Source organism: Geotrypetes seraphini, chromosome 13 (genome assembly GCF_902459505.1).
Source record: "Geotrypetes seraphini chromosome 13, aGeoSer1.1, whole genome shotgun sequence".
In the NCBI taxonomy this organism is placed as follows: domain Eukaryota; kingdom Metazoa; phylum Chordata; class Amphibia; order Gymnophiona; family Dermophiidae; genus Geotrypetes; species Geotrypetes seraphini.
The window spans coordinates 78,242,114-78,268,676 of record NC_047096.1 but is presented as its reverse complement, the minus strand read 5'-3'; the positions used below and the strand labels follow the sequence as shown (position 1 = coordinate 78,268,676).

At 44.8% G+C, this 26,563-nt stretch overlaps 1 protein-coding gene across 1 annotated transcript in view; it reads right to left on the bottom strand.

The window, feature by feature from the left end:
* Positions 1-26,563, bottom strand: part of GPR179 (G protein-coupled receptor 179) — an 80,496-nt gene that overhangs the window by 5,620 nt on the left and 48,313 nt on the right. Inside the window, exons 5-10 of the mRNA XM_033917565.1 lie at positions 13,261-13,329; positions 12,246-12,355; positions 11,656-11,894; positions 1,423-1,561; positions 903-1,008; positions 262-408 (exon numbers count right to left, since the gene is read on the bottom strand). Of these exons, the coding sequence (XP_033773456.1) occupies positions 262-408; positions 903-1,008; positions 1,423-1,561; positions 11,656-11,894; positions 12,246-12,355; positions 13,261-13,329 (810 nt within the window). The remainder of the gene's footprint in view (positions 1-261; positions 409-902; positions 1,009-1,422; positions 1,562-11,655; positions 11,895-12,245; positions 12,356-13,260; positions 13,330-26,563) is intronic.

Genomic DNA, 26,563 nt, shown 5'->3' with positions numbered 1-26,563 from the left:
GAAGGCACTGGAGCAATCTGTTTCCAAGCAGGGTCCTCTGACATTTTCTTATAAGAAGTAATGCCAGTTTTGGAGCAGACCTGCCACTGAGTTCTTTAAGCTTGGGATGATTTATGTGTGATCAGGACGGTACTTTCTTAGTAAAGTGGATTGGCTTGTAATGGCTCTGTTTGCATGGAGTCCTGTTCTTTTCATCACCTGTTTGGCTTTTTCCTGCATGGTAAGAGGGTATTCATTCAGTATACTGGCTATGATACCTACCCGAATGTCTTCTGGATCAAGACTGTGCTCACTCCAAGCTGATGTGATGCTGCTGTTCAAGTAGGAGCCTGAGCGCCTCAGATCCAGCTCATCCTCATACACTTCAGCTGCAGTTTCCTCCCGCAAGGGTGTTCCTATATGTAAGAACTACACAACAAAATGGATGTTTAAAAAAAATTCCTCCAGTTATTAGCATCACTCAATGGAGAAAACATTCCCAAATCTTGAAAATATTACTGGGGAGTGAAATGGGAATGTTTTAATCTTGTGGGAATGAATACAGTTTTAAAGTGGCCTCTTGTGTACTACTAACAGGCGTGGGGAACGAAGGCCGCAATCCAGTCAGGTTTTCAAGATTTCTCCAATGACTGTGCATGAGTTCTACAGTATTTGCAAACAATGGAGGCAATGAATGCGACTAGATCTCATGCATAGTTGTTGGGGAAATCCTGACAACCCGACTGGATTGTGGTCTTCATTTCCCACCCCTGTCTAGGAAGACTTTCATCAGTGGTAGGGATATAAAATGCTTTAAAATGACATCATAAGGAGGAAAGCGTAGCACAAAATTCTCTAAGAGGGAGAGAAGGGTCCAAAAACTGGAACTTGAGCACAAAGACATTGGTAGGTTATGATATTACCTTTGGAGCAAAAAGTAGTGCCAATGTTATAGTGACAGTAACATGAGTATGGATGAAAAACATCAGCAGTGTCCAATCAGGGTGCAAAGAAGGTACCATGATAAATCTAGAAAGGGAACACAGAAGAGAAGAACCATCATGTTTTCTTATGCACCTAAAAATAAGACATTCTCAGGCAACAGATTATAAGAGTAGTAACCTTCCCAATCAATCTGGAATTTTAGCTGGAAAGAGGATGTAATACCTTGAGATGGTGACTTTTCATGGCTGTTTCTCTTTGTTTAAGGGTGATTAATATATAAAATAGTCTGAGAAAGGTGGCAAGGATTTCTGTGATAAGTGGGTGCTGTGGCCTTATGAGTTCTCACTATTGTAGAGAGTGGCCAAGAGTTGTATTATCTCTAATAAACTGAAGCATAAATTTCTGGCTTCTAGATGTGTTGTCCAATCCAAGGTAGAACACAGCTGCAATGATGTTTATAGGTTTTAAATTGGCACTGAAGACAAAATGTGTGCTCACCTGCCTACATGGAAAGTGGCGGAGATCACCATCTCATTGTGAAGAGCAACACCCATATAGCGAGGCTCATGGAAGGCAGAGGGCACTGTCTTAGTTGCATAGCACAGAAAACTTCCCCAGCACAAGAAGAGCAACTCGGCTGTTGGGAGCAAAGGACAGAGAAAGATCAGAACTCTGCATTGATGTAGACAGGGAAATGTTCCCTTAAAGCAGTGTGTCTCAAACTTTTTTAGCTCTGGCACACTAAATTGAGCAAATGGTTTGTTTGGTTTTAATTTTATTTATCTTTATTGAAACAACATTGTAAAGGATAATTGAAATTATTAAAATTGCAAAATCAACAAAAAAATAAATTTGAGAGTTATTTAAAGTTCTTTAAGGCGGTTCATAAGGCAATTTAAAATTGAGCAATCTCCTTTTCTACACATCCACACTCACTATTTCATCTATAATTAATAATAATTTTATTTTCTTGTATACCACCCCACCAGCAGTTCTAGGCGGTTTACAACATGTCAGTTGTGTTCTGGTTCTCATCCACAGTTGCTTGTTTCAATCCCTTACACACATTTGTTTCTCCACACCATTGGCACACTCCACCAATTATTTCCCTCAGTGTCAATAGTGCATATACCACAGCACCCTATCTTAACTACATCTTAACTCATCATATTTCCCATAGGATCCCTGAGTAAGGACTGTTTTCTGAAACATGGACCTTGTCGGGTCCCGTCTTATAAAGGAGAACTATCTTTTGGACGACAACATTTTATTAACTCCAATAAAGTTCCAGCGCTTTATACATCATTTCTGCAGTCCCTTCTTTTGAATTCTACTACAGACCTGTTGGAGTCCTTTTTGGTTTGTTAGCGATTTAACAGCAGGTCTGGCCCCCTTCCATGAGGCATATAAGACTGGAGGGTAGCCAAAGTGGCACTGATTTTTAAAAAGGTTCCAGAGGTGATCTGGGAAATTATGGGTAATTGTAACAACAGTGAAGCTAAAGTAGATAGATGCTTGTTTTTGAGTGCAAATTAACTCAAAATATGGCTTGATATTTGAAAAGCAAACACGCAGCCGGGGAAACCTCATGGAGGGAGAGGCGAGAGAGGCACCAGCGGCAGGTAGAAAGGCAGCGGCAGGAGAAAGGCAGCGGCGGGGAGACCATAAAGCCTAGGGGTAGCGGCGAGAGGTAGCTCTGCCCCCCCCTCAGCGTCATCAGCAGAACTCCCCCTTAAAAGGGAGAGGAGCCGCAGCGCACAGCCCGAACGAACTGCCCTGCAGCTGGGGAAGCCTCGTGGAGGGAGAGGCGAGAGAGGCACCAGCGGCAGGTAGAAAGGCAGCGGCAGGAGAAAGGCAGCGGCGGGGAGACCAAAAAGCCTAGGGGTAGCGGCGAGAGGTAGCTCCTCCCCCCTCAGGGTCATCAGCAGAACTCCCCCTTAAAAGGGAAAGGAGCCGCGGCGCACAGGCCGAACGAACTGCCCTGCAGCCGGGGAAGTCTCGTGGAGGGAGAGGCGAGAGAGGCACCAGCGGCAGGTAGAAAGGCAGCGGCAGGAGAAAGGCAGCGGCGGGGAGACCAAAAAGCCTAGGGTTGCGACGAGAGGTAGCTCCGCCCCCCCTCAGCGTCATCAGCAGAACTCTCCCTTAAAAGGGGGAGGAGCCAACGGCGCACAGCCGTTTGGCGCGCGGCAAAGGCGCTCGCCTTAGCAAGAGCGCCTTTGCAAAGGAGCCTTTGTGAAGGACCCAAGAGCCCAGGCTGCCCAGCAGCAAATTCATATTCAAACTAAATTAAAAAAAAAAAAAAAATTCCAGCTACTTTTCTTCTTTCTCATTCTCATTCTTTTCTTCTCTCTCTCTCTTCTTTTTCAGCTAGCTGCACACCGGGCACACTCCAACACACGAGGATCCTTAGGTACAAGACAGGAGAGGAATGGAGGCAGCAGAAACCCAGCGAAGCTTTCCAGTATACTGCATCGAGTGTCATATGTATGACTACCTCCCCTCCGGGAGGCAGGCGTACAAATGCGGTCGATGTCAGGAACTGAACAGCCTGAAGAAAGAGGTCGGGAGACTGCAGATTAAGGTCCAGGAGCTGGAGGGACTCCGCACCGTAGAGGAACCGTGGGCATTTGAGGCAACTGAGGATACCACCAGAGAGAGCCACATCAACGAGCAGGTTAGAGAGCTCGAGAGATTCATCGAGGAGGCCTGCAAGATGGTAGAGGAACAGGATCACCGGCAATTCAAAAGGGAACCAACAGATGGAGGACAGAACCCACCAGACGCCAGAGGAGAAGGACCTTGCGGAGGAACTGAGCGGGCAGAGGAGGCAGAGACACATCAGAACCCAGAGGAAGGACTAGATGATCGAGTCACTGATACGGACCTGAGACCCAAGAGGAAGCTGAGAGAAGGGAAGTCTGCGATCGTGGTGGGAGACTCGATCCTGAGAGAGGTGGACAGCCACATAGCAGGAGGCAGAGAGGACCGGCTGGTGACATGTCTCCCGGGGGCGAGGACAAAGGACATCTCCGACAGAATCGAGAGAATCCTGGAAGGAGCTGAGACGGAGGAGACAGCTGTGATAATCCACGTTGGAACCAACGACGTCAGCAGAAGGAACTACAACAGGACTACACTGACTGAACAGCTTAAGATCCTGGGGAGGAAACTGAAGCTGAGGACAAGGAAGATAGCCTTCTCAGAGATCCTGCCAGTTCCAAGGACGGATGCAAGGAGGCAGACCGAGCTGCAAGCAATAAACGGGTGGCTGAGGAGATGGTGCGAAGAGGAGGGTTTTCACTTTGTACGAAACTGGACAACCTTCCTGGGGGAAAACAAGCTCTACAGGAGGGACGGACTGCACCTGAGCACAGTGGGGACAAGGATGCTGGCACGAAACATCCAGACCAGCATAGACATGGCTTTAAACTGAGGACAAGGGGATAGTCGATCTGACATCGACACATCGGACCAGAGTATCAAACAAGGATACTGACCAGGGAACAGGCGATAGAGAGCTCGAGACTGAGTGGGCATTTTTTGAAAAAAAAACCAAGGACGCAATGCAGGGGCCTAAGGAACTAATGAAGCTAAAGAGTGGAAAAAGGAGGAAACAGTCGGAGCCAAAAATGGGGAAGCAGACTGAGGAAGAGATAGACACGCCACAGGAGGGAAATGAGGACGAAACAGACACACCACAGGAGGAGGATGAGCGGAATGAGATTCAAGGACTGGCAACCCATGAGATCGGCAGGAGCACCAAACCACGAGGAAAACCAACAGAAAAGGTAAACAACCGGGACTTAAACTGCCTATACACAAATGCTAGGAGCCTAAGAATTAAAATGGGAGAGCTAGAGGTTATAGCCAGTAAGGAGGACCTAGACATAATTGGAATCACAGAAACATGGTGGTCTGAAGACAACAAATGGGATGTGGTCCTACCTGGGTACAAACTCTATAGGAGGGACAGGACACACAAGAAAGGTGGAGGAATAGCGCTATATATAAAGGACTCCATTCAGTCAACCAGGATGGAAACAACAGTAAGGGTGGACGGCTTGGAATCACTATGGGTTAAGCTGACAGGAGAAAGTGGAGCAGACACAAAATTGGGACTGTACTATCGCCCACCAGGGCAACCAGAAGCAAATGACCAGGACCTGGAGGCTGAATTGAGGCAGGTATGCAAAGGCGGAAATGTGGTGGTAATGAGGGATTTCAACTACCCTGGAATAGACTGGAGCATTGGACACTCAAGTTGCACAAGAGAAACAAAATTCCTGGAGGCAGTGAGGGACTGTTTCATGGAACATCTAGTCATGGAACCAACGCGAGGAGATGCAACTCTTGACCTAATCCTCAATGGGCTAGGAGGACCCGCCAAGGAGGTGGTAGTACTAGCGCCACTAGGAAACAGCGATCACAACATGATCCAGTACAAGCTAAAAATAGGAACATCAAAGGTGAAAAGAACCAAAACGACAGCACTCAATTTCAGAAAAGGAAATTACGAGGAAATGAGGAAAATAAGAACATAAGAACATAAGCAATGCCTCTGCTGGGTCAGACCTGAGGTCCATCATGCCCAGCAGTCCGCTCACGCAGTGGCCCAACAGGTCCAGGACCTGTGCAATAATCCTCTATTTATACCCCTCTATCCCCTTTTCCAGCAGGAAATTGTCCAATCCTTTCTTAAACCCCTGTACTGTACTCTGCCCTATTACGCCCTCTGGAAGCGCATTCCAGGTGTCCACCACTCGTTGGGTAAAGAAGAACTTCCTAGCATTCGTTTTAAATCTGTCCCCTTTCAACTTTTCCAAGTGTCCTTTTGTTCTTTTATTTTTCGAAAGTTTGAAGAATCTGTCCTTCTCTACTCTCTCTATGCCCTTCATGATCTTATAAGTCTCTATCATATCCCCTCTAAGTCTCCTCTTCTCCAGGGAAAAGAGACCCAGTTTCTCCAATCTCTCAGCGTATGAGAGGTTTTCCATCCCTTTTATCAAGCGTGTCGCTCTCCTCTGAACCCTCTCGAGTAACGCCATATCCTTCCTAAGGTACGGAGACCAATATTGGACGCAGTATTCCAGATGCGGGCGCACCATCGCCCGATACAATGGCAGGATAACTTCTTTTGTCCTTGTTGTAATACCCTTCTTGATTATGCCTAGCATTCTATTTGCTTTCTTAGCGGCTGTTGCGCACTGTGCCGTCGGCTTTATTGTCATGTCCACCATTACCCCCAAGTCCCTTTCTTGGTTGCTCTCATTCAATAATATCCCTCCCATCGTATAGTTGTACCTTGGGTTTCTGTTTCCAACATGCAATACTTTACATTTCTCAACGTTGAACTTCATCTGCCATCTCGCCGCCCATTCCCCCAATTTGTTCAAGTCCCTTTGCAATTCTTCGCATTCCTCTTTAGTCCCAGCTCCACTAAATAGTTTTGTATCGTCCGCAAATTTTATTATCTCACACTTCGTGCCTGTTTCTAGATCATTTATGAATATATTAAATAGCAGCGGCCCGAGCACTGAGCCCTGTGGAACACCACTCGTGACCCCCATCCAGTCCGAGTAGTGGCCCTTCATCCCTACCCTCTGTTTCCTACCCGCCAACCAGTTTCTGATCCATCTATGTACGTCTCCGTCCACTCCATGGTTCTTCAGTTTCCGGAGTAGACGTTCATGAGGCACCTTGTCAAAGGCTTTTTGGAAATCAAGGTATATGATGTCTATGGGGTCTCCTCTGTCCATCCATTTGTTAATTCCTTCGAAGAAGTGCAATAAGTTCGTTAGGCACGATCTCCCCCTGCAGAAACCATGTTGGGTTGTTTTCAAAAGTTCGTGGGAAAGAAGCTCAGAAACAGCTCAGGGAAAATGGAGACCGTAGAGGAAGCCTGGACCCTACTCAAGGGCATGGTGCACGAAGCACAAAACCTGTATGTCCCCAGGTTTAGGAAAGGGTGCAAAAAAAAAAATCGCACAAAAAACCCAGCGTGGATAACAAATGCAGTGAAAAAGGCGATAAGTAACAAGAAAACATCTTTCAGAAAATGGAAAAAGGACCAAACAAAAGAAAACCAGAAGGAGCACAAAAGGCACCAAAAAGAATGTCACCGAATGGTCAGGAATGCGAAAAAGGAATATGAGGAGAGACTGGCGGGGGAAGCAAGAAACTTCAAACCATTCTTCAGGTATGTGAAGGGGAAACAACCAGCCAGGGAGGAAGTGGGACCGTTGGATGATGGAGACAGGAAGGGAGTGGTAAAGGAGGAAAAAGAGATAGCTCACAGGTTAAACAAGTTCTTCTCGTCAGTCTTCACGAGAGAAGACATATCCAATATCCCAGAACCCGAGGAGATCATAAACGGAGTCCATGATGAAAAGCTGGTCCAACTAGAGGTAAGCAAAGAGGATGTCCTCCGACAGATAGACAGGCTGAAGAGCAACAAATCACCAGGTCCGGACGGCATCCACCCAAGGGTACTAAAAGAGCTGAGAAACGAAATAGCGGAAATACTTCGCCAAATATGTAACCTATCATTAAAAACTGGGGAGATCCCAGAGGACTGGAAAATAGCAATTGTCACGCCTATCTTTAAGAAGGGATCAAGGGGGGACCCAGGAAACTACAGGCCGGTGAGCTTGACCTCGGTCCCAGGAAAAATGATGGAAGCACTGGTCAAGGACACAATCTGCGAACACATAGAAAGTAAGGGACAACTAAAGACGAACCAACATGGCTTCTGCAAGGGAAGGTCGTGCCTCATGAACTTACTGTACTTCTTTGAAGGAATAAACAGACATATGGATAAGGGGGAATCCATAGACATCATTTACCTTGACTTCCAAAAAGCCTTTGACAAGGTACCACACGAGCGGCTATTTAAGAAACTGTGGAACCACGGGGTGCAAGGGGATGTCTACTGATGGATCAAACACTGGCTGGCAGGTAGGAAACAGAGGGTTGGAGTAAAGGGCCATTACTCAGACTGGCAATGGGTCACGAGCGGAGTTCCGCAGGGGTCGGTGCTGGGACTGCTCCTGTTCAATATATTTATCAACGACCTGGAGACGGGGACGAAATGTGAGGTTATTAAATTTGCTGATGACACCAAACTCTGCAGCAGGGTTAGAAACACGGAAGACTGTGAAGACCTGCAAAGGGACCTAATGAGACTGGAAGAATGGGCAAAAAAGTGGCAAATGAGTTTTAACATAGAGAAATGCAAGGTCATGCATGTAGGGAAAAAGAACCCGATGTTCAGCTACAAAATGGGGGGATCATTGCTAGGGGTGAGCAACCTTGAAAGAGATCTGGGGGTGATGGTGGACTCAACATTGAAAGCATCGGCACAGTGTGCGACAGCATCAAAAAAAGCGAACAGAATGTTGGGTATCATTAAAAAGGGTATCACAACCAGGACGAAGGAAGTCATCATGCTGCTGTATCGTGCAATGGTGCGCCCACATCTGGAATACTGTGTCCAGTACTGGTCGCCGCACCTCAAGAAGGACATGGCAGTACTTGAGGGGGTCCAGAGAAGAGCGACTAAACTGATAAAAGGTATGGAAAACTTTTCATACGCTGACAGATTGAAAATGCTGGGGCTGTTCTCCCTGGAAAAGCGGAGACTTAGAGGAGACATGATAGAAACCTTCAAGATCCTGAAGGGTGTAGAGAAGGTAGACAGGGACAGATTCTTCAGACTGAGGGGAACCACAGGTACTAGGGGTCACTCAGAGAAACTAAAAAGAGACAAGTTTAAAACAAATGCTAGGAAGTTCTTTTTTACCCAGAGGGTGGTGGACACATGGAACGCGCTTCCGGAGGTTGTGATAGGCCAGAACACAGTACAGGGGTTCAAGGAAGGTTTAGATAGGTTCCTAAAGGTTAAGGGGATTGAGGGGTACAGATAGGAGTAGAGGTAGGTTATAAAAAAAAAAAAAAAGGTCAGGAACTACTTCACAGGTCATAGACCTGATGGGCCACCGCGGGAGCGGACCGCTGGGCGCGATGGACCTCTGGTCTGACCCAGTGGAGGCAACTTCTGATGTTTTTATGCATGTTATCATCCACCATCTACAGTCATTCTCTTTTTATAAAATTTAATTTCTGTCAGAGCTGAAAATCCAAGTTCGCAAAGATAAGATCCAAACAGTAACAAAGCAAAAAAAGGGGGGGGGGGGGAACTGCTCAACAAAGACTTGGAAAGTTTGGGTTTCTTATGAGACACTTTAGTAGTCTCATGAAGCGCGGTCGGGTTTCTGATTCTTCACACGGATAGATCATTTTTAATCATTTGCAAAGCTTGCTAGATATAGACAGTCCAAATTCCATAAAATGTAGTCTAATTAAGGAAAACATGATGCTGTAACATGTAAAAAAAAAAAACCCAAAACAAAACCCAACAAAACCCCCAAAAAAGTTTGCTAGTGTAAAAGGGCCACAAGTGGCTCCTGCCTTTGTTGATTTTTTTTTTTTCCTTTTCGTTATCAAATGCTTAATGTATGTATTAGAGCTGCTACTTCAGCATCTTGAGGTTGTGGGATTAATCCCAGTGCTGCTCCTTGTTAAGGTTACCATACAGAAGAAGAAAAAAATAAGGTTGATTGGGCAGACTAGATGGACCATTCGGGTCTATATCTGCCGTCATCTACTATGTAAAGCCTTGATTACTTTGTTGCTCAAGTTAGGATAACTACTGCACAAAAAATAAAACTAAAATTAGTTAGTTTTCAAGGACCAATCATGTCAAAGAATGATCCTTGTCTGGGAGGTTCTATCCTTATGCACACAGATGCTCATAACACTGACAGACTCTTGCATACGTGATGTACATGTCATCTATTCTAGTGTGTACTTATGAAGGGAATTTTTAAAAATAAAGTAAAATTCTGGAATTTCTCATTGCACACTCAGAATCTCTTTGGGGGCACACAGTTTGAGAGACACTGCTTTAAAGCATTAGATCATGTCTGGAGAGTGGGAGTGTAGTGATGGGCCATGGAATATGGGGCTGGTGGGAAGTAGGATCAAGATTTGGATCTCCTGTCCAGTGCAAATTAGATTTAAGTAAATAGAGTGGGTTGGAAAATGACCTGCTGCTACAAAAGTGGTCTCTTCCAGTCCAGTAGTGACAGTGAGACTCTGGGACCTTGTTCCTCTAGCCCTGGAGCTGGCAAGGGCATTTTGGCTGCCTGAGCAGGATTGTTTAAGGAGAAGCAGTGGTAACTAGATAACAGTGTAAGATGCAAAAGAATAGAAAACTAGTGCCATGGAATATCATTCTGAAAACTGAGCAGAATCTGCTAGAGCAGTCTATGATATGGTGATAAGTCAGCTGGAGGGGATCTGTACTGCTCTTTTACAGAAAGCTGATATGAATGGTAAGCACTATGCTATGATATATGTTTAAGACTGGAGATGGCAGATTTTACTTCTGCTCATGATGTCCCAAGATGACACTGAATCTCAAATCACATGTCATGTACATAAGCAACCCATGAAATTGATTGTATACAAATTTGATCAGCTTCCAATAAAACTCCAGTATTCTTATTCTTGTATTGGCTATGATGGACACATTGCTTTTCAGTTTGTGCACCCCTACGCAATAACACTTTGCTCTCATTTTAATAAATCTAATTAATTGAATTCTATGGGCTCCTTTTATAAAGGTGCACTAGCGTTTTTAGCGCATGCACAAGATTAGTGCACGCTAGCCAAAAAATTACCACCTGCGCTTTGTAAAATGAGCCCTATATTTATCAGTTGCAGAGAAACCTGCATCTACAACTTTACTAGGTATCTGGCATTTATTTCCCCTTGATATAAATCTGGTATGATTAAAACTCAATTAATAATTTGTATTATATATGATGATCATTAAATCACATGGGGATGCATGGTCTGCCTGTGCAGGTACACTGCAGTAGTTGTCTCAAGGTGGCAGACAGTATACTGTTAAACTATACTATACTGACACTTTGGGGCCACCTCTGGTATTGCAACAGTTCACCTTTCATGGATAGACAAAGAGAGCATTATACTTAGTAAATTTGGCACTGTTGGAAACACGTTTGCAATGAAACCTGTCTGTAGTAACAATAATAATTTCATAGTCTCAACTTCTCATTGAAAAGTTGGCCCTTTAGATACTAGTGGGAATTCAGCTATGTTGGAGCTGGAGGCAATAGTTCAGGAGTATGGAGAAGATGCCAGTCACTGATAAAAACTGCAGGGACAGAAGCTTGGCTTTTATCTTGTACATTGCGTTAGCAAACTCCACTCAGTTCATGCTGCACTCAGTAAAAATAAGGCAGGAGGCCAGATATGCAGCAGACAATCTGAGGATGAGGCAACAGCGGAGACTAATTGCCTTTCTGGATAACAGGAGACTGGGTGGGGGGAAGGAGTAGTAGCTCAAAGGGAGGGAGGCAAGGGTGAAATCAGTGATGAGAGAGTGCAGAGGTATTTGAAAATTGATTGCCAAAACAGTTAATTGCAGCTTTCAATAAGTCTGTGTATATGGATATAACAACACTTGTTTTGAAGATTAAGCTCAGTAGGACTTGTGCTAGCTTCTTTTTAATTGCAGTTCTATGAAAAATAGTATGCCTGGATTTTCTTATTTGTTCATTTTATGGCAGCATTACCGAATCCCTAAATAATCCCTCATCTTCAACAGATCTTTTCTACTGAGGAGCATATGGCCCTGATACTCACCCACAACCATCATGTAGTCCCAGCGGTCATAGTCACAGATGTAGAACTCCAAACCAGAAGATGTCTGGGTGCGAACCACAAGTGGGATGTTCCGATCCATGTTCTCCAACATTCCAATGGTCCAGGCTGCTAAGAACCAAAAGACCAGCAGCAGAATAACTCCTAGCATCCTCAGCACTCGCCCAGTGGTCATGTAAGGAACTCTTTGAGCCGTGCGTGAAAGGAACACTTTCAGCACCCTGCAAGAAAGGTAGAGAGGGCACCACAAAGCAGAAACTGCACCATATCATTCTGACAGCTATGGCCATGAAGCGCTCGGTTTTGGCAGTAAGCATAGGTTGTGTTCACTGTGTATTCTCCTACTCTTCTGCTGAGTTTTGTATATTGAGTGAAAGGTGTGGCTCCAAAGCAGCTGTGTGTTGGAAGGCATAGCCAAAGACCCAGTCACTAGCATGTTCTGTACCTTCCCACAACCCTTGGGTGTTATTTTCACTGGTCCACCCTCACCTTCAGAGCTCCAGACCAGTGCTTTAGTTATATATACACAGGTTAGTGAACTATGCTGGAAATCCTCCCCCCATGGTTTCTACCTGTACAGCTTCAGCGTGATGGTTCCATAAACAATGGCGAATCCCAGCATGCGCACCCATCGCAGCACGATGCAGCGGAAAACACTGGGTTTGAAGTACATGATGAACACCTGCATGAGTCATTAAATGGGAAATTCTTTTACATTGTTCAAGTCCCAATGTGGTGCCCACACACACACCCTTGAGGTTATCCTTTTTTTGTAATTTAACTCTTTAGTGGACTTATAAAAATACAAACCATTATACACACACACACACATATATATATATATATACATATATAAATATTGCAAAAACTACAAGCTTTTTATTGGGCAGCAGGCTGCTTGAGACTGTCCAATAAGAGGGTCATCAGTTGGCCACAGTTTAATTTTCTCTTCTGTTAGATTTTCCCTCCTGTCTCAACCAGCATCTCCTAGACTTCCCCATTCATGAAAGACTATGACACTATACAGTATATGTCAAAGTAATTCTATTGATACCATCCCACTTGTCATTATCTGAACACTCACATTAGCTCCTTGTCTCGACTAGGGCAAGATAAGGTGTCCTACCTTGACATCAAGCAAAAATGTATAATCGTGATCAACAGGGAATGATAATAATTTTTAAAAAATGAAGTGCCGACAATGGAGATTGAATTGAGCATGAAATTAAAGGCTGAGTGTTAATTATGGAGAGCTTCTGGATTACAGGGATTTTTTTGTGGCATATCCACTGGGGACTTGCATTCTTGCTGTTTCTGGTACAATGTTCCACCCCTTTCATCTCTGTCCCTACACAATAATCTCCCTGTAAACAGGAGAGTAGCACAGCTGGACAGAAGATTAATCTCTCTATCCTGTAGGGATAGAGACCTGCAACCCCTATCCTTCACTTTGTGTTAGCACATAATCCTCCATCCCCACTATATAAGTGGCTGCAGCTTTTTTTAATTTTTAAGTTGCTTTAGCCTTTTCCACAACCTTTAGCATCCCTCCAGGTAACACCCAAAATACAGGGAAGCGACACTTACTGGGAAATAGAGAAGCAGAGAGCCAAAGAGGATTGTCTCCAGGAGCAGCACACCCGAGGCCCTGATCCTCTGTAGACAGAAAGAGGAAACAGAGAATTTTAAATATAGCAGTAAGGATTCAGAGAAGATTGATGTTAGGAAGGGTAAAACTGTAACAGATTTAGGTTCTTAATTACTATTCATTTTCCCCATAGACACATGCCTGCACTGTTGTAAGTATAGATATTATTCAGCTCACCTAGCACATAAAAAACTGGCAGCAGATGATAGTGGATGACCATAAGATGATGGGCCATAAGATCCAGTAGTCATCTAGATTTGTGATTAAGGAGAGGGGGGAGTTGGAATGCAAAGAATTAAAGTTTGTTTAGGATGATATTATGTAAGATCTGTTGTATTCATATTGGATTGTATCTTTGTTTCAATAAAAATAATTTACATAAAATTAAGAAAAAAAATAACCTAGCAGCACATAGATGGATCCTCAATTCTGGGGCACTTTTGTATTAAGAAAGAAGCAGCGCCTAGGTGACTAGGACAATGCGCTGCTTCTTTCTTAATACAAAAGTGAAGATTGCAGTTGAGTACCTTAATGATAAGAGTTTGAAAACACAACAGAATAAGTCTCTTGGCAGTGAAAGGTAAGACTACTTAAGCCAATGCTTCCTAAACTTATGTCCAGTATTACCCCATTTTAATACTTTAAAAAATTCATGTGACCACCAGATGGTGCTGGTGTGTTGCCTCCCACAACCCCTAGCATTTGGATGTGCAATCACAGTCAAACCACAGAATGTACCAGAGAGAGTAGTGAACAGGGGGCAGGTCTTTAACAATTCCTTATTCTCTAGCGCGTATGCTCAGATCAAAGCAGGATAAAAGGTTGGTTCTCCCGACAATAAAGAGAACAAAATGGGAATCAACTCGTACCAAAGCCTTATTTTTTTATTTATTTAGCACCCAGCTTTGGAATGGACTTCAAAAAAATATTAGGGCTGAGATGAATATTAAAGCTTTCAAAACACTTCTCAGGGTGTATTTCTTTCAACTAGCATGTGGGGGAGACGCCCTGACAGTAGATCATATCTACTGAAGATTCAGTAGATTCTCCTTAAAAACGCACAATGTAATTTATTTATTTTATTTTGAGCTGTAATGTAATTTATTTGTTCTCTGTATGCTTTCCTATTTTTAAAATGGAATTACTTTTTTATTTTAAAACACACAATCAGTGTCTATGTAAACCACTGAGACCTATGTTAAAGATTTGGCGGCATATCAAATGTTAATAATCATAAACCTTAGTGGATATAGTGGCCCTAAGGATCTATGAAGAAAGTTTGGGATAAGTGCATTGGATCTCTAAGGGACATGAAGGGATAATAGATACTAGCTTGATAGGTCATATGGTCTTTATTTGCCTTAATTTTTTTTCTCTGTTTTCTATATATCTATGAAGCAGAGCTAGTTTAGATTCTTGCCTACAGTATATACAAGGGAATGCACCAAGATAGAGAGCAACTTGTGGATCAGTCCAGACAGGGCAGGGAAGGAAAAGGAGGCAAACTGAGAGCAGAATGTCATCTTCACAAGTATTGAGGGACATAGTAAATGACGGCAGATAAAGACCCAAGTAGTCCATCCAGTCTGCCCAACCACACATGCTCCATAAATTAATTTAAATTTAAATGGTCCTTTTTATCAGATATTTCTGGGCCAGAAACCCAGAACCCTGCCCATTAGTGTGCTTAGGTTCCATTTACTGGAGTCTCCATCAAAGCTCACTACAGCCCATCTTAACCATCCCAGCCATCAAAACTCATATACGGGACATAGGCCGTGCAAGCCTGCCCAGTTCCTTCAATGTATACCCATTATTTTCTGATTAGAGATCCTCTGTGTTCATCCCATGCTTGTTTTAACTCTGTCACTGTTTTCTTCTCCACCTCCTCCCTCAGGAGCACATTCCATGCATCAACCACCCTCTCTGTAAAGAAGAATTTCCTAACATTATTCTTGAATCTACCACCCCTCAACCTGGAAAAAGGAGCAACAAGGGATCACAACACTCAACAATCATATGTAATAGATATCTATCCAGACAGCAACCATTACAGAGCAGGAAGATGATGAGCATGATACAAGGGTTGAGATCAGGGAACTAGAGGTGGCTTGTAGATAGAAGGGGGGAAAAAAAGAAGCAGCTGAGGGCAAACAGAAGGTCAAAGAAGAAGCAATCCTATAGACCTGAGCTCATGAGGTATGAGAAAAGGAAAGTATTAGAAGAGATGAGTCATGGCTTTGATGGTATCGGCTCTTTGGACTCATTGAGCCAGATGAAGGGATGTCTGATGTTACCCAGCTCAGGTCCATGCTATGGCAATATCTAATCTCATCAGATTTTGTAATCGCATTTATCCAGTACAGGTTCAAAGTGATTTACAAGAATAAGAAGCCCTTGCAGTATCAAGGGGAAAAGGCTACATCACATCATAGAGGAAGATGACATTGTTACTACTACTACTACTATTAGTTATTTCTATAGCGCTACCACACGCATGCAACACTGAGTCACATGCAACACTGAGTCACAAAGAGTAAGAAAACAGTCCCTGCTCGAAAGAGCTTACAATCTAATTTTGACTGGTACTACTACTAATTATTTCTATAGCACTACCAGACGCATGGAGCGCTGCACAGAGTCACAAAGAGTAAGAAAACAGTCCCTGCTCGAAAGAGCTTACAATCTAAACAGGCAAGACAGAAAAACAAGATGTCATGGATACAGTTAAGGAGAATGGTTAATCAACTGGCTGGGTTGGAGGGCAGAGGAGTAGGGTTAAGGATTGAAAGCTATATCATAAAGGTGGGTTTTCAATCTGCTTTTAAACAAGGGAAGGAAAGGGACTTGACGGACAAACTCGGGTAATTTATTCCAGGCATAGGGGACAGTTAGGTTAAAGGAACAAAGTCTGGAATTGGCAGAGGAGGAGAAGGTAACATTAAGAGTGACATCTGAGGAACGGCGTTCTCTGGGAGGTGTATAAGGAGAGAGAAGCGAGGAGAGATATTGAGGGGCAGCAGAATTAACACACTTGTAGGTCAGCAATAAGATCTTGAACTGTATGCGATGGCAGATAGGGAGCCAGTGAAGTGACTTAAGGTGAGGGATGACATGAGCATAGCAAGGTTGGTAGAAGAAGAGTTGCACAGCAGAGTTTTGCACAGATTGCAAGGGGGAGAGGCAACACTGAGGAATACCAGTTAGGAATAGATTGCAGTAATCTAAGCGTGAGGTTAAGAGAGCTTGGACAAGGGTCTGGGTATTGTACTCAGAGAGGAAGGGGTGAATTTTGGTGATATTGAAGAGATAGAAGAGACAGGTCATAGCAGCTTGTTGGATATATGTAGAAAATGAGAGGTCAGAATCGAAGATGACTCCAGAGCAGAGGAGACTGGAACAATGACAGTATTATTTATAGAGATGGAGAAAGGAGGAGGAGCAGCAGAGGGTTTAGGAGGAAAGAGGAGCAGCTCAGTCTTGGACATATTTAGTTTCAGATGATGGCAGGACATCCAAGTAGCAATGTCAGCCAAACAATCAGAGACTTTTTCTTGGATTTTAGGAGAAATTTCAGGTGTAGCGAGGTAAAGCTGGGAGTCATCAGCATAAAGGTGATACTGGAAGCTATGGGAGGAGATCAGGGCACCAAGAGAAGAGATGTAAAGAGAGAAGAGAAGAGGTCCTAAGAAAGAACCTTGGGGTATACCAACCGCTAATGGGGTAGCAGCAGAAGAGGACCCACCAATACATACACTAAAGGTGCATTGGGAAAGGTAGGAGGCAAACCAGGAGAGGACAGATCACGGAATCCAAACGAGGACAGCATATCAAGGAGTAAGCTCTGATTTACAGTATCAAAGGCAGCAGACAGGTCAAGAAGGATAAGGATAGAGTAAAGGCCCTTAGATCTGGCCATGAACAAGTCACAAAATAAATTTCCTTAAGAAATTGCAGGGAAACTTCCGATTGAAAACAGAAGGAGTTTTAAAAGACTGATATATTCTTTAAATTTTCCTGGCTTGGAGCGTGATCATTATTGAAAAAGCTGCAATGACTGGAAGGTAAACTCTGTACTCATACTGGGGAGGTATATACCTTCCCTGAAGAGTTTCACGTCTCTGAGCAACTTCCAAATTTTTGATCAATCTCCATAGACAGGTTTTAAGTGAGGTCAGTTTACTTTTTGATACATGAACAAGTCACTGCAGACATTAGTGAGGGCAGTCTCTGTGGAGTGTTGGGGGCGAAAACCAGATTGTAGAGGATTAAGAATGTCGAGTTGAAAGGAAGTCCAGGCAGCGATGGAGAATAACACGCTCGAGTATCTTGGATAGGGAGACAGGGCGATAGTTGGCAGACAGGAGGGATCCAGCAAGGGTTTTTTTGAGAAGCAGCATAACCAATGCATGTTTGAAGGCAGCAGGGACAGTTGCAGTGGAAAAAGATAGATTGAGAATATGGCATATGGGAGGGATAACAGTATATGAGATGGGGGTCGAATAGAGGGGTAGGAATAGGGTCTGAGGGGCATGTAGTAAGTCTGGCTGAAGACAGAAGTTGTGCAGTTTCTTCCTCTGTGATTATAGAGAAGGCAGAAAAGTCAGCAGTAGTTGAAGAGGGGACAAGCGAGCGGGGCCAGACAGGAGAAGCTTCCTGTTTGGGTGAAGAATGAAGGGGAGGTGTGATGTTGAAGTTCAGAAGAGTGGATGGTAGGTAGGGGAGAAGGATTTGACTTTGAAGTAAACTCAAGGGTGATCTTACGGACCTGGTCATGGAAGTAATCAGCCATAATCTGGGGAGAGAGAAGGAGTGGTCAGAAGTGGGGGCACTTTGAGGAGGGAGTTAAGCATGGTAAAAAGACGACGAGGGTTAGAAGAAAGGGAGCTAGTTGGATGTAGTAGTCTTACATGACCCATGTAAGTGCAGAATTAAAGGAGGTCATCATAAATCCTGGAGAAGGACCAAGATTGTCTGTCAAAGTAACACGAGAAAATGGAGTAGATTCTGCGCTGTTCACGGAGGACAGTGTTTATGAGCAACTTGAAAAACTGAAGTGGACAAAGCGATGGGACCGGACGGGATCCATCCCAGGATACTGAGGGAGCTCAGAGAGGTTCTGGCGAGTCCTATTAAAGACCTGTTCAACAAATCTCTGGAGATGGGAGTGGTTTCCGGGGATTGGAGGAGAGCGGATGTGGTCCCTATTCACAAAAGTGGTCACAGGGATGAAGTGGAAAACTACAGGTCGGTGAGCCTCACTTCGGTTGTTGGAAAAATTATGGAAGAGCTGCTGAAAGAAAGGATAGTGTACTTCCTTGAATCTAATGAGTTACAGGATCCGAGGTAACATGGCTTTACAAAAGGTAAATCGTGCCAAATGAACCTGATTGAATTTTTTGATTGGGTGACTGGAGAGCTGGATCGAGGACATATGCTAGATATAATTTACATAGATTTCAGCAAAGCCTTTGATACAGTTCCTCATAGGAGGCTGTTGAACAAACTTGAAGGGCTGAAGTTAAGACCCAAAGTGGTAAACTGGGTTAGAAACTGGCTGTCGGACAGACGTCAGAGGGTGGTGGTTAATGGAAGTCACTCAGACGAAGGACAGGTAAGTAGTGGAGTCCCTCAGGGTTCGGTGCTTGGGCCGATCCTGTTCAATATGTTTGTGAGTGACATTGCTGAAGGGTTAGAAGGAAAAGTTTGCCTTTTTGCAGATGATACCAAGATTTGTAACAGAATAGACACCGAAGAGGGAGTGGAAAATATGAAAAAGGATCTGCAATAGTTAGAGGAATGATCTAATGCCTGGCAACTAAAATTCAATGCAAAGAAATGCAAAGTAATGCATTTGGGGATTAATAATTGGAAGAAACCATATATGCTGGAAGGTAAGAAGCTGATATGCACGGACAGGGAGAGGGACCTTGGGGTGATAGTGTCCGAAGATCTAAAGGCGAAAAAACAGTGCGATAAGGTGGTGGCTGCTGCCAGAAGAATGCTGGGCTGTATAAGAGAGGTGTAGCCAGTAGAAGGATGAAGGTGTTGATGCCCCTGTACAGGTCGTTGGTGAGGCCCCATTTGGAGTATTGTGTTCAGTTTTGGAGACCGTATCTGGTGAAGGACGTAAGAAGACTTGAAGCGGTCCAGAGGAGGGCGACGAAAATGAGAAGAGGCTTGCACCAGAAGATGTATGAGGAGAGACTGGAAGCCCTGATTATGTATACCCTAGAGGAAAGGAGGGACAGGGGAGATATGAATTAGACATTTAAATACTTGAAGGGTATTAACGTAGAACAAAATCTTTTCCAGAGAAAAGAAAATGGTAAAACCAGAGGACATAATTTGAGGTTGAGGGGTGGTAGATTCAAGAGCAATGTTAGGAAATTATACTTTATGGAGAGGGTGGTGGATGCCTGGAATGCGCTCCTGAGAGAGGTGGTGGAGAGGAAAACGGTGACTGAGTTCAAAGAAGCGTGGGATGAACACAGAAGATTTAGAATCAGAAAATAATATTAAAGATTGAACTAAGGCAGACTTGTACGGTCTGTGTCTGTATATGGCCATTTGGGGGAGGATGGGCTGGAGAGGGCTTCAATGGCTGGGAGGGTGTAGATGGGCTGGAGTAGGTTTTGACAGAGATTTCGGCAGTTGGAACCCAAGCACAGTACCAGGTAGAGCTTTGGATTCTTGCCCAGAAATAGCTAAGAAGAAAAAATTAAAAAAAAATTTAAATTGAATCAGGTTGGGCAGACTGGATGGATCATTCGGGTCTTTATCTGCCGTCATCTACTATGTACTATGTTAAAGTGAAGAAAGTCAGCACATGTGTGAGATTTGAGCCAAAGGTGTTCAGCACAGTGGGTGCAGGAACATAACGAACACTGGGAGTGAGCCAGAGCGAGAAACAGAGGGAACAAGGGTGTCCAGAGAATAGAATTGTACGACGAGACAGCCTCGTCGACAGACTTAGGTAACATAGTGGAGGCAAGGAGAGATGAAACAGTAGAAGAGAGCATGAAGATTTTGAAACCTCTTGGAGTATTGCATGTGGGAAGCAGAAACCCGAGGTACAGCTATACGATGGGAAGGATGTTATTGACTGAGAGTACCCAAGAAAGGGACTTGGGGGTAATAGTGGACAAGACAAAACAGTGCGCAGCAGCTGCTAAGACAGCGAATAGAATGTTAGGTATAATCAAGAAAAGTATTACAACCAGAATGAAAGAAGTTATCCTGCCGTTGTATCGGGCGATGGTGCGTCCGCATCTGGAGTACTGCGTCCAATATTGGTCGCTGTACCTTAAGAAGGATATGGCGATACTCGAGAGGGTTCAGATGAGAGCGACGCATTTGATAAAAGGTATGGAAAACCTTTCATACACTGAGAGACTGGAGAAACTGGGGTTCTTTTCCCTGGAGAAGAGGAGGATTAGAGGGATTTATGATAGAGACTTACAAGATCATGAAGGGCATAGAGAAAGTGGAGAGGGACAGATTCTTCAAACTTTCGAAAACTACAAGAACGAGAGGGCATTCAGAAAAGCTGAAAGGGGACAGATTCAAAATCAACACTAGGAAGTTTTTCTTCACCCAGAGGGTGATGGACACCTGGAATGAGCTTCTAGAGGGCGTGATAGGACAGAGTACGGTATTAGGGTTCAAGAAAGGATTGGACAATTTTCTGAAGGAAAAGGGGATAGAGGGGTATAGATAGAGGACTACTACACAGGTCCTGGACCTGTTGGGCCACTGTGCGAGCGGACTGCTGGGCACAATGGACCTCTGCTCTGACCCAGCAGAGGCACTTATTATGTTCTTAGGTGACTGGGCGTGGCGGAGGGTGAGAGTGAGTAATGGTGAAGGATATCAGATGGTGATCAGAGATGGGGAGCAGTGAGGTAGAGAAATTAAAGAGCAGTTGGAGGAAAAGACAAGGTCAAGGCAGTGGCCATCCTGGTGAGTGGGGGTTGTGGAGCAAAGCTGGAGGTCAAACGAGGAGGTTAAGGTAAGAAATTTAGCAGCATACTTGTCAGTGGGATCATCAGGGTGAAAGTTAAAGTCCCCAAGAATGAGGGAAGGAGAAGATGACTCAAGAAAGCCCAAAAGCCAGAAGTCAAATTCAGTGAGAAAGGAGGAAGGGGACTTGTTAGGGGGGGGCGATAGATGACCGCTATCCGCAGAGGTAAAGGAGTGAATAGGTGGACGGAATGGACTTCAAATGATGAAAGGCTGTGGGATAAAGGGTGAAGAGGTTGGAATCTGCAAAACTGAGAGAGAAGAAGCCCAACCAGAAGGGCCTCGACCAGAAGGGCGAGATGTATGGGAGAAGTGGTAGCCACCATAGGAGAGGGCAGCAGCTGCAGTAGAGTACTCAGGGCAAATCCATATTTCAGTTAGAGCAAGTAGGTAGAGGGACTGGGAGATAAAGAGGTCATGAATGTAGGGCAGTTTGTTGGAGGCAGAATGAGCATTCCATATGGCACATGAGAAAGGGAGAGAGGAGGATTGGAGAGGAATAGGTACAAGGTTAGGGTGGTTACACATGTGGGGAAGCAGCTGGTGTGGAGGCAGTGGCGTACCTAGCAAATGTGACACCTGGGCCCATCATTTTTTGCCCCCCCCCATCTGTACAAAAAGCATGATTTTTAGTAACAAGCCACACGTCGCACATGAGTACCTAGGAAAAGGCAGCATCTTACATATGCAGTGAGCAGTACAACATCAATACACCCATTGTAATACTAAACAAGCCAGACTAGTACAGATCAATCCTACACAGTCAATCTTAACAGAAAACCATGTCTTTCGAACACACAGAACATACCTTCGCCTAGTATGGAATATGTCATCACAAACTAACCCCTCCCTCTTTTACAAAACTATAGTGTGGATTTTAGCCACGGTGGTAACAGCTCTGACGCTCATAGAATTCTGAGCATCAGAGCTGCTACTACCACTGCTGGCGCTAAAAAAACGCTCCACAGTTTTGGAAAAGGGGGATAAAATAGAAATACATAGACAAAGGTTAAATTGAACCAGCAAGAAGCTGGACTCTGCATACAATGCAACACCACAGAAACAGTGACACATGTCTCCTAAAGCAACAAATAAATAGAAAATTTTTGTTGTACCTTTGTCTTCTCTGGTTTCTGCTTTCCTCATCTTCTTGTTACTCTCTTCCTTCCATCCACTGTCTGCCATCTCTCTGCCCCTATATGACATCTTCTCTCCTTCAATGTCCCTTCCAGAAACTGTATGCCTCCCCCTTCCATCTCTCCTTTCACCCCCATTGGTCTGGCATCTATCTCCTCTCCTTCCCTCTCGCACACCTCTCTTCTGCAATCCCTTTCTTCCCTCATTTTCCTTTTCAATTTATTTTCTGCATCCATCTAGATTACGTTCTTACTACCCTCTCATCAATTTCCTTTTTTACTCTCTACCTACAGCTCGCCACCTCTTTCCCTCACCCCCTCCAGTATTTCCCTAACTCAATCCTTTCCCCCATCATGTGCCCTCCTTTTATTTATCCCCTCCTTCCATCCTCTGCCCTCTTCTCTCTCTCCCTTCTCTCCACTTCCATCATCTGCCCCTTCTCCCCACTTCCATCATCTGCCCCTTCTCTTTCTTTCCCCCCACTTCCATCATCTGCCCTCTTCTCTCTCCTCCTTCTCTCCACTTCCATCATCTTCCTCTTCTCTCTCTTTCCCCCACTTCCATTATCTGTCCCCTTCTCTCAATCTCTCCATCCACCACAGGCCCATCTTTCTCCCTCACCTTTCCGATTTTGACAACAAGATCGGCAAGGCCCCCCACCCGCGACGGCACTGAGCGGCATCGGCGCCCCCCCTGCCCCGCGACAGCACTCAAGTTTGGCCTCCTTCTCCCGACATCAGCAGAACTTCAGATCGGCAACAGGTGCTTAGTCAAAAGCTTCCCCTGACTCAGCTTCCTGTTTCCGCCCAGGCAGTTCAGTCAGGGGAAGCTTTTGACCGAGCACCTGTTGCCGATCTGAAGTTCTGCTGATACCGGGGAGAAGGAAGCTGAACTTGAGTGCTGTCGCAGGGCAGGGGGGCGCCGATGCCGCTGAGTGCTGTCGCAGGGGGGGGGGCTCCAATGCCGCTGAGTGCCGTTGCAGCCCAGGAATTTTCCGGACTTGTCCGGCTGTGCACCCTCTCTAAGGCTGCACCCGGGATGGACTGCCCCCCCTTGGTACGCCACTGTGTGGAGGGCCAGGGTTTGGATTCATATCCCCAGCAGAGAGCAGAAGAAGGAGTAAGAGAATGCGTTGAAGCAAAGGGGAATAATGATGGCAATGATGAAGACAGGAGGGGCTCAAAGAGAAAGGAGATGGATGAATAGAAGAGAGAGAATGTTTGAACTTGAGTGTAATAGACAAGATGGCTGGTGAGGAAAAAGGAAAATAAGGATATTGAGGGCTTATGCTGTGGAGAGGAAAGGGAAAGGGAGTAAGATTGGGGAGAGTGAGTATTAGAAGCAGAAAGTGAATAGAAGTCATAAGAAGAGGAACAGAGAAAGAAAACAGAGCTATACAATAAGAGGAAGAGAAAATATGGAGGCACATGAAGGAGCAAACACGCCGCCCAGAAAGGGTTCAAATTAAATAGCAAGGCTAGTGAGGTCACCTGAGAGCTTGCTTGGGAGGGGCTACAGACAGCCAGTCAGAAGCAGCGGGGGGAGGGCCTAGCTGTGGACTGCAAGAGAGATGGGGGATGGAGAGATCAATTTGCTTGCTGACCACCCAGTTGCTGGAGGACAGATGAGGCCAATCAGGACAGAGGCAGTTGTAAAAGTTACATGTTGTAGAACACATGTGTCAAACACAAGGTCCGCAGGCCGAATCCATTCTGCCTGGCCTTTTTATGTGGCCCACGGCAATGCTCTCGAATTTCCCTTTCTCAGAGCCCAGCGTGTCCGCCCTCCTGCGCCGGTCCGACATTGTCATCATGGTGGAAAGTCTGCCGGCTTAGGCAGCGATTTGGCAGTGTTGTCAGTGGCTCTCCCTCCTGCCTTCCATCCGCCGCGATCCACCCAGGCGGAAACAGGAAGTTGCGTGTCATTGGAGACAGACCGCGGCAGGCGAAAAGCAGGAGGGGGAGCCATGTACAACACTGCCGAATTGCTGAGGCCGGCAGACTCCTCGGCTTGGCGGCAACATCAGACCTTCACCGGAGGGAAATGCAAGCTGGACTGTGAGGAGAGAGGGACCGGCGCTGGAGGGGAAGGCAAGCTGGGCTGTGAGAAGAGAGGGACCGGTGCTGGAGGGAAAGGCATGCTAGGCTGTGAGGAGAGAGGGACTGGCACTGGAGGGAAAGGCAAGCTGGGCTGTGAGAAGAGAAGGACTGGTGCTGGAGGGAAAGGCATGCTGGGCTGTGAAGAGAGCGAGATGAAGGGAGAGAGGTTGGACCTGGGGTAGTGTGGAGAAAGAGGGAAAAAGATACTTGAAGGGAGAACCATTGGGAAAAGAAAGGGAGAAATTGTGGACCTGGAGGGAGGGAGGGAGGCAGGCAGACAGGGGGCAGATGGGGGACAGTTGGATCTGGAGATGGAAAATTGATAGGTAGCTGAAAATTTAAAAAGGAGAAGGATGAGAAAGAGGGCGAGATTTGAGTGGATAGAAGAGAAAAAAAGGAGAAAAGTTGAAAGGGAGAAATCAATATGTTAGAGATGGGGACTGGCGCAAGAGAGAAGAGGAGAGAAAAAAATGGACAGCAGACACTGGAAAGAGAATTAGAAGATAGAAAATAAGATTATTTTTTCTACCTTTTGTCTTCTTTTGCTTTTAGTGCCAGTTTCTCTTTCTGATTTTGTCTATTTTGGGATTACAATATGTCAGATTTGAACTGTGTATCCTGCCAGAGCTGGTGTTAGACAGCAAGCGTGAACTAGGAGCTAAAAGAGAGGAAAAGTATTTTTTATTTATTTATGTAGCTGGTGTGGGGTTGGAGAGGTTGTAGCCCTATACTTCTACTAAGACTAACCCCCTCCTATTCTTGATGATCGTACATGCTTCATTGGAGAGGAGACAGGTTGGGATCTGGACCGTGGTCCGGGCCGCCGCTTCTGTCAGATTTGGGAACATTTCTGGATGGACCTTACTCCCCATGCTCGAAGTAGACTATTAACTCTATTTCTATATTTGGGGGGGAGGGGGGAATGATTGGTGCACATGTATGAGATTTCGCTGTACACTTCTGTATAATTTTCTTGCACTTTGTTGGAAATTTAATAAAAATATTTAAACATAAGACTAACCCCCTCCTTTGCTGGTGCACAGTGTGGGTTTTTGTGGTGGCGTCGATTGATCCAACGCTCACAGAAGTCTTATGAGTGTCAGAGCAGCCGCCGGCGCTGGGGCCCACACTGTGCATCAGCAAAGGAGGGGGGTAAGTATCTTAATAAAAAATCCGGCCCACGACTTAACCTGTGTTTTAGATTTTGGCCCCTTATATGATTTGAGTTTGACACTCCTGTCGTAGAGGAAAGTTACATCTTTGCAAGTGAGGAAGTAGATTAAACATGTTGAGGATGACATTGTCATGGAGAGAGGGTGAAGTCACTGAGCTGAAAGGAATTTACTGTCTTTTTCTGACAGTGTGATAGTTCTGTTCTATTCTTATATTCATTGGAAAAGTGTTCCAGATTCTTGCTGTGTAGTACGTGAAAAGGGTGTTAAAGTACGTTCACTTATGTTGTATTTGATCTCAGGAAGAAGATATGGAAGCAAAAATATACGTAGGTGTTTGATCCTAGAAGGGATCACAATGAAGCATATGAGGGAAAAAGAGTAGGAAAAAAGATTCAAAGATGCAAAAGGAGTGGTTAGCTAGTAATACTGATAACTGGGCTTTGGTTGTGAAAGTACTGTATGTTTATGTTTATTAAAAACTTTATATACCACATAACAGCCTAAAAGGATCCAAGCGGTTTACAAACATCACTCATTTAAAAGATCCTTTGATGATATTTTTTTTTTCTTGGTTATATGGATATGATTACAAGGGGTTGTCAGAATCATGGTGGCACGAGAAACTTTGTAAGAGGGAGGAGAAAAAGGCTTATCTTTCAAAAAAAAAAAAAAAAGGGGAGGGAGAGTAGACCTATAGATGAGAGGAAGAGCAAGGGCTATGATAGTCCACTACCTTGTGCTGCCTTGATTCTTCCAAAGAGCAGGCTTGGCAGAAGGATCATCAGTGTATGGATAGGCTGATGGGGCCC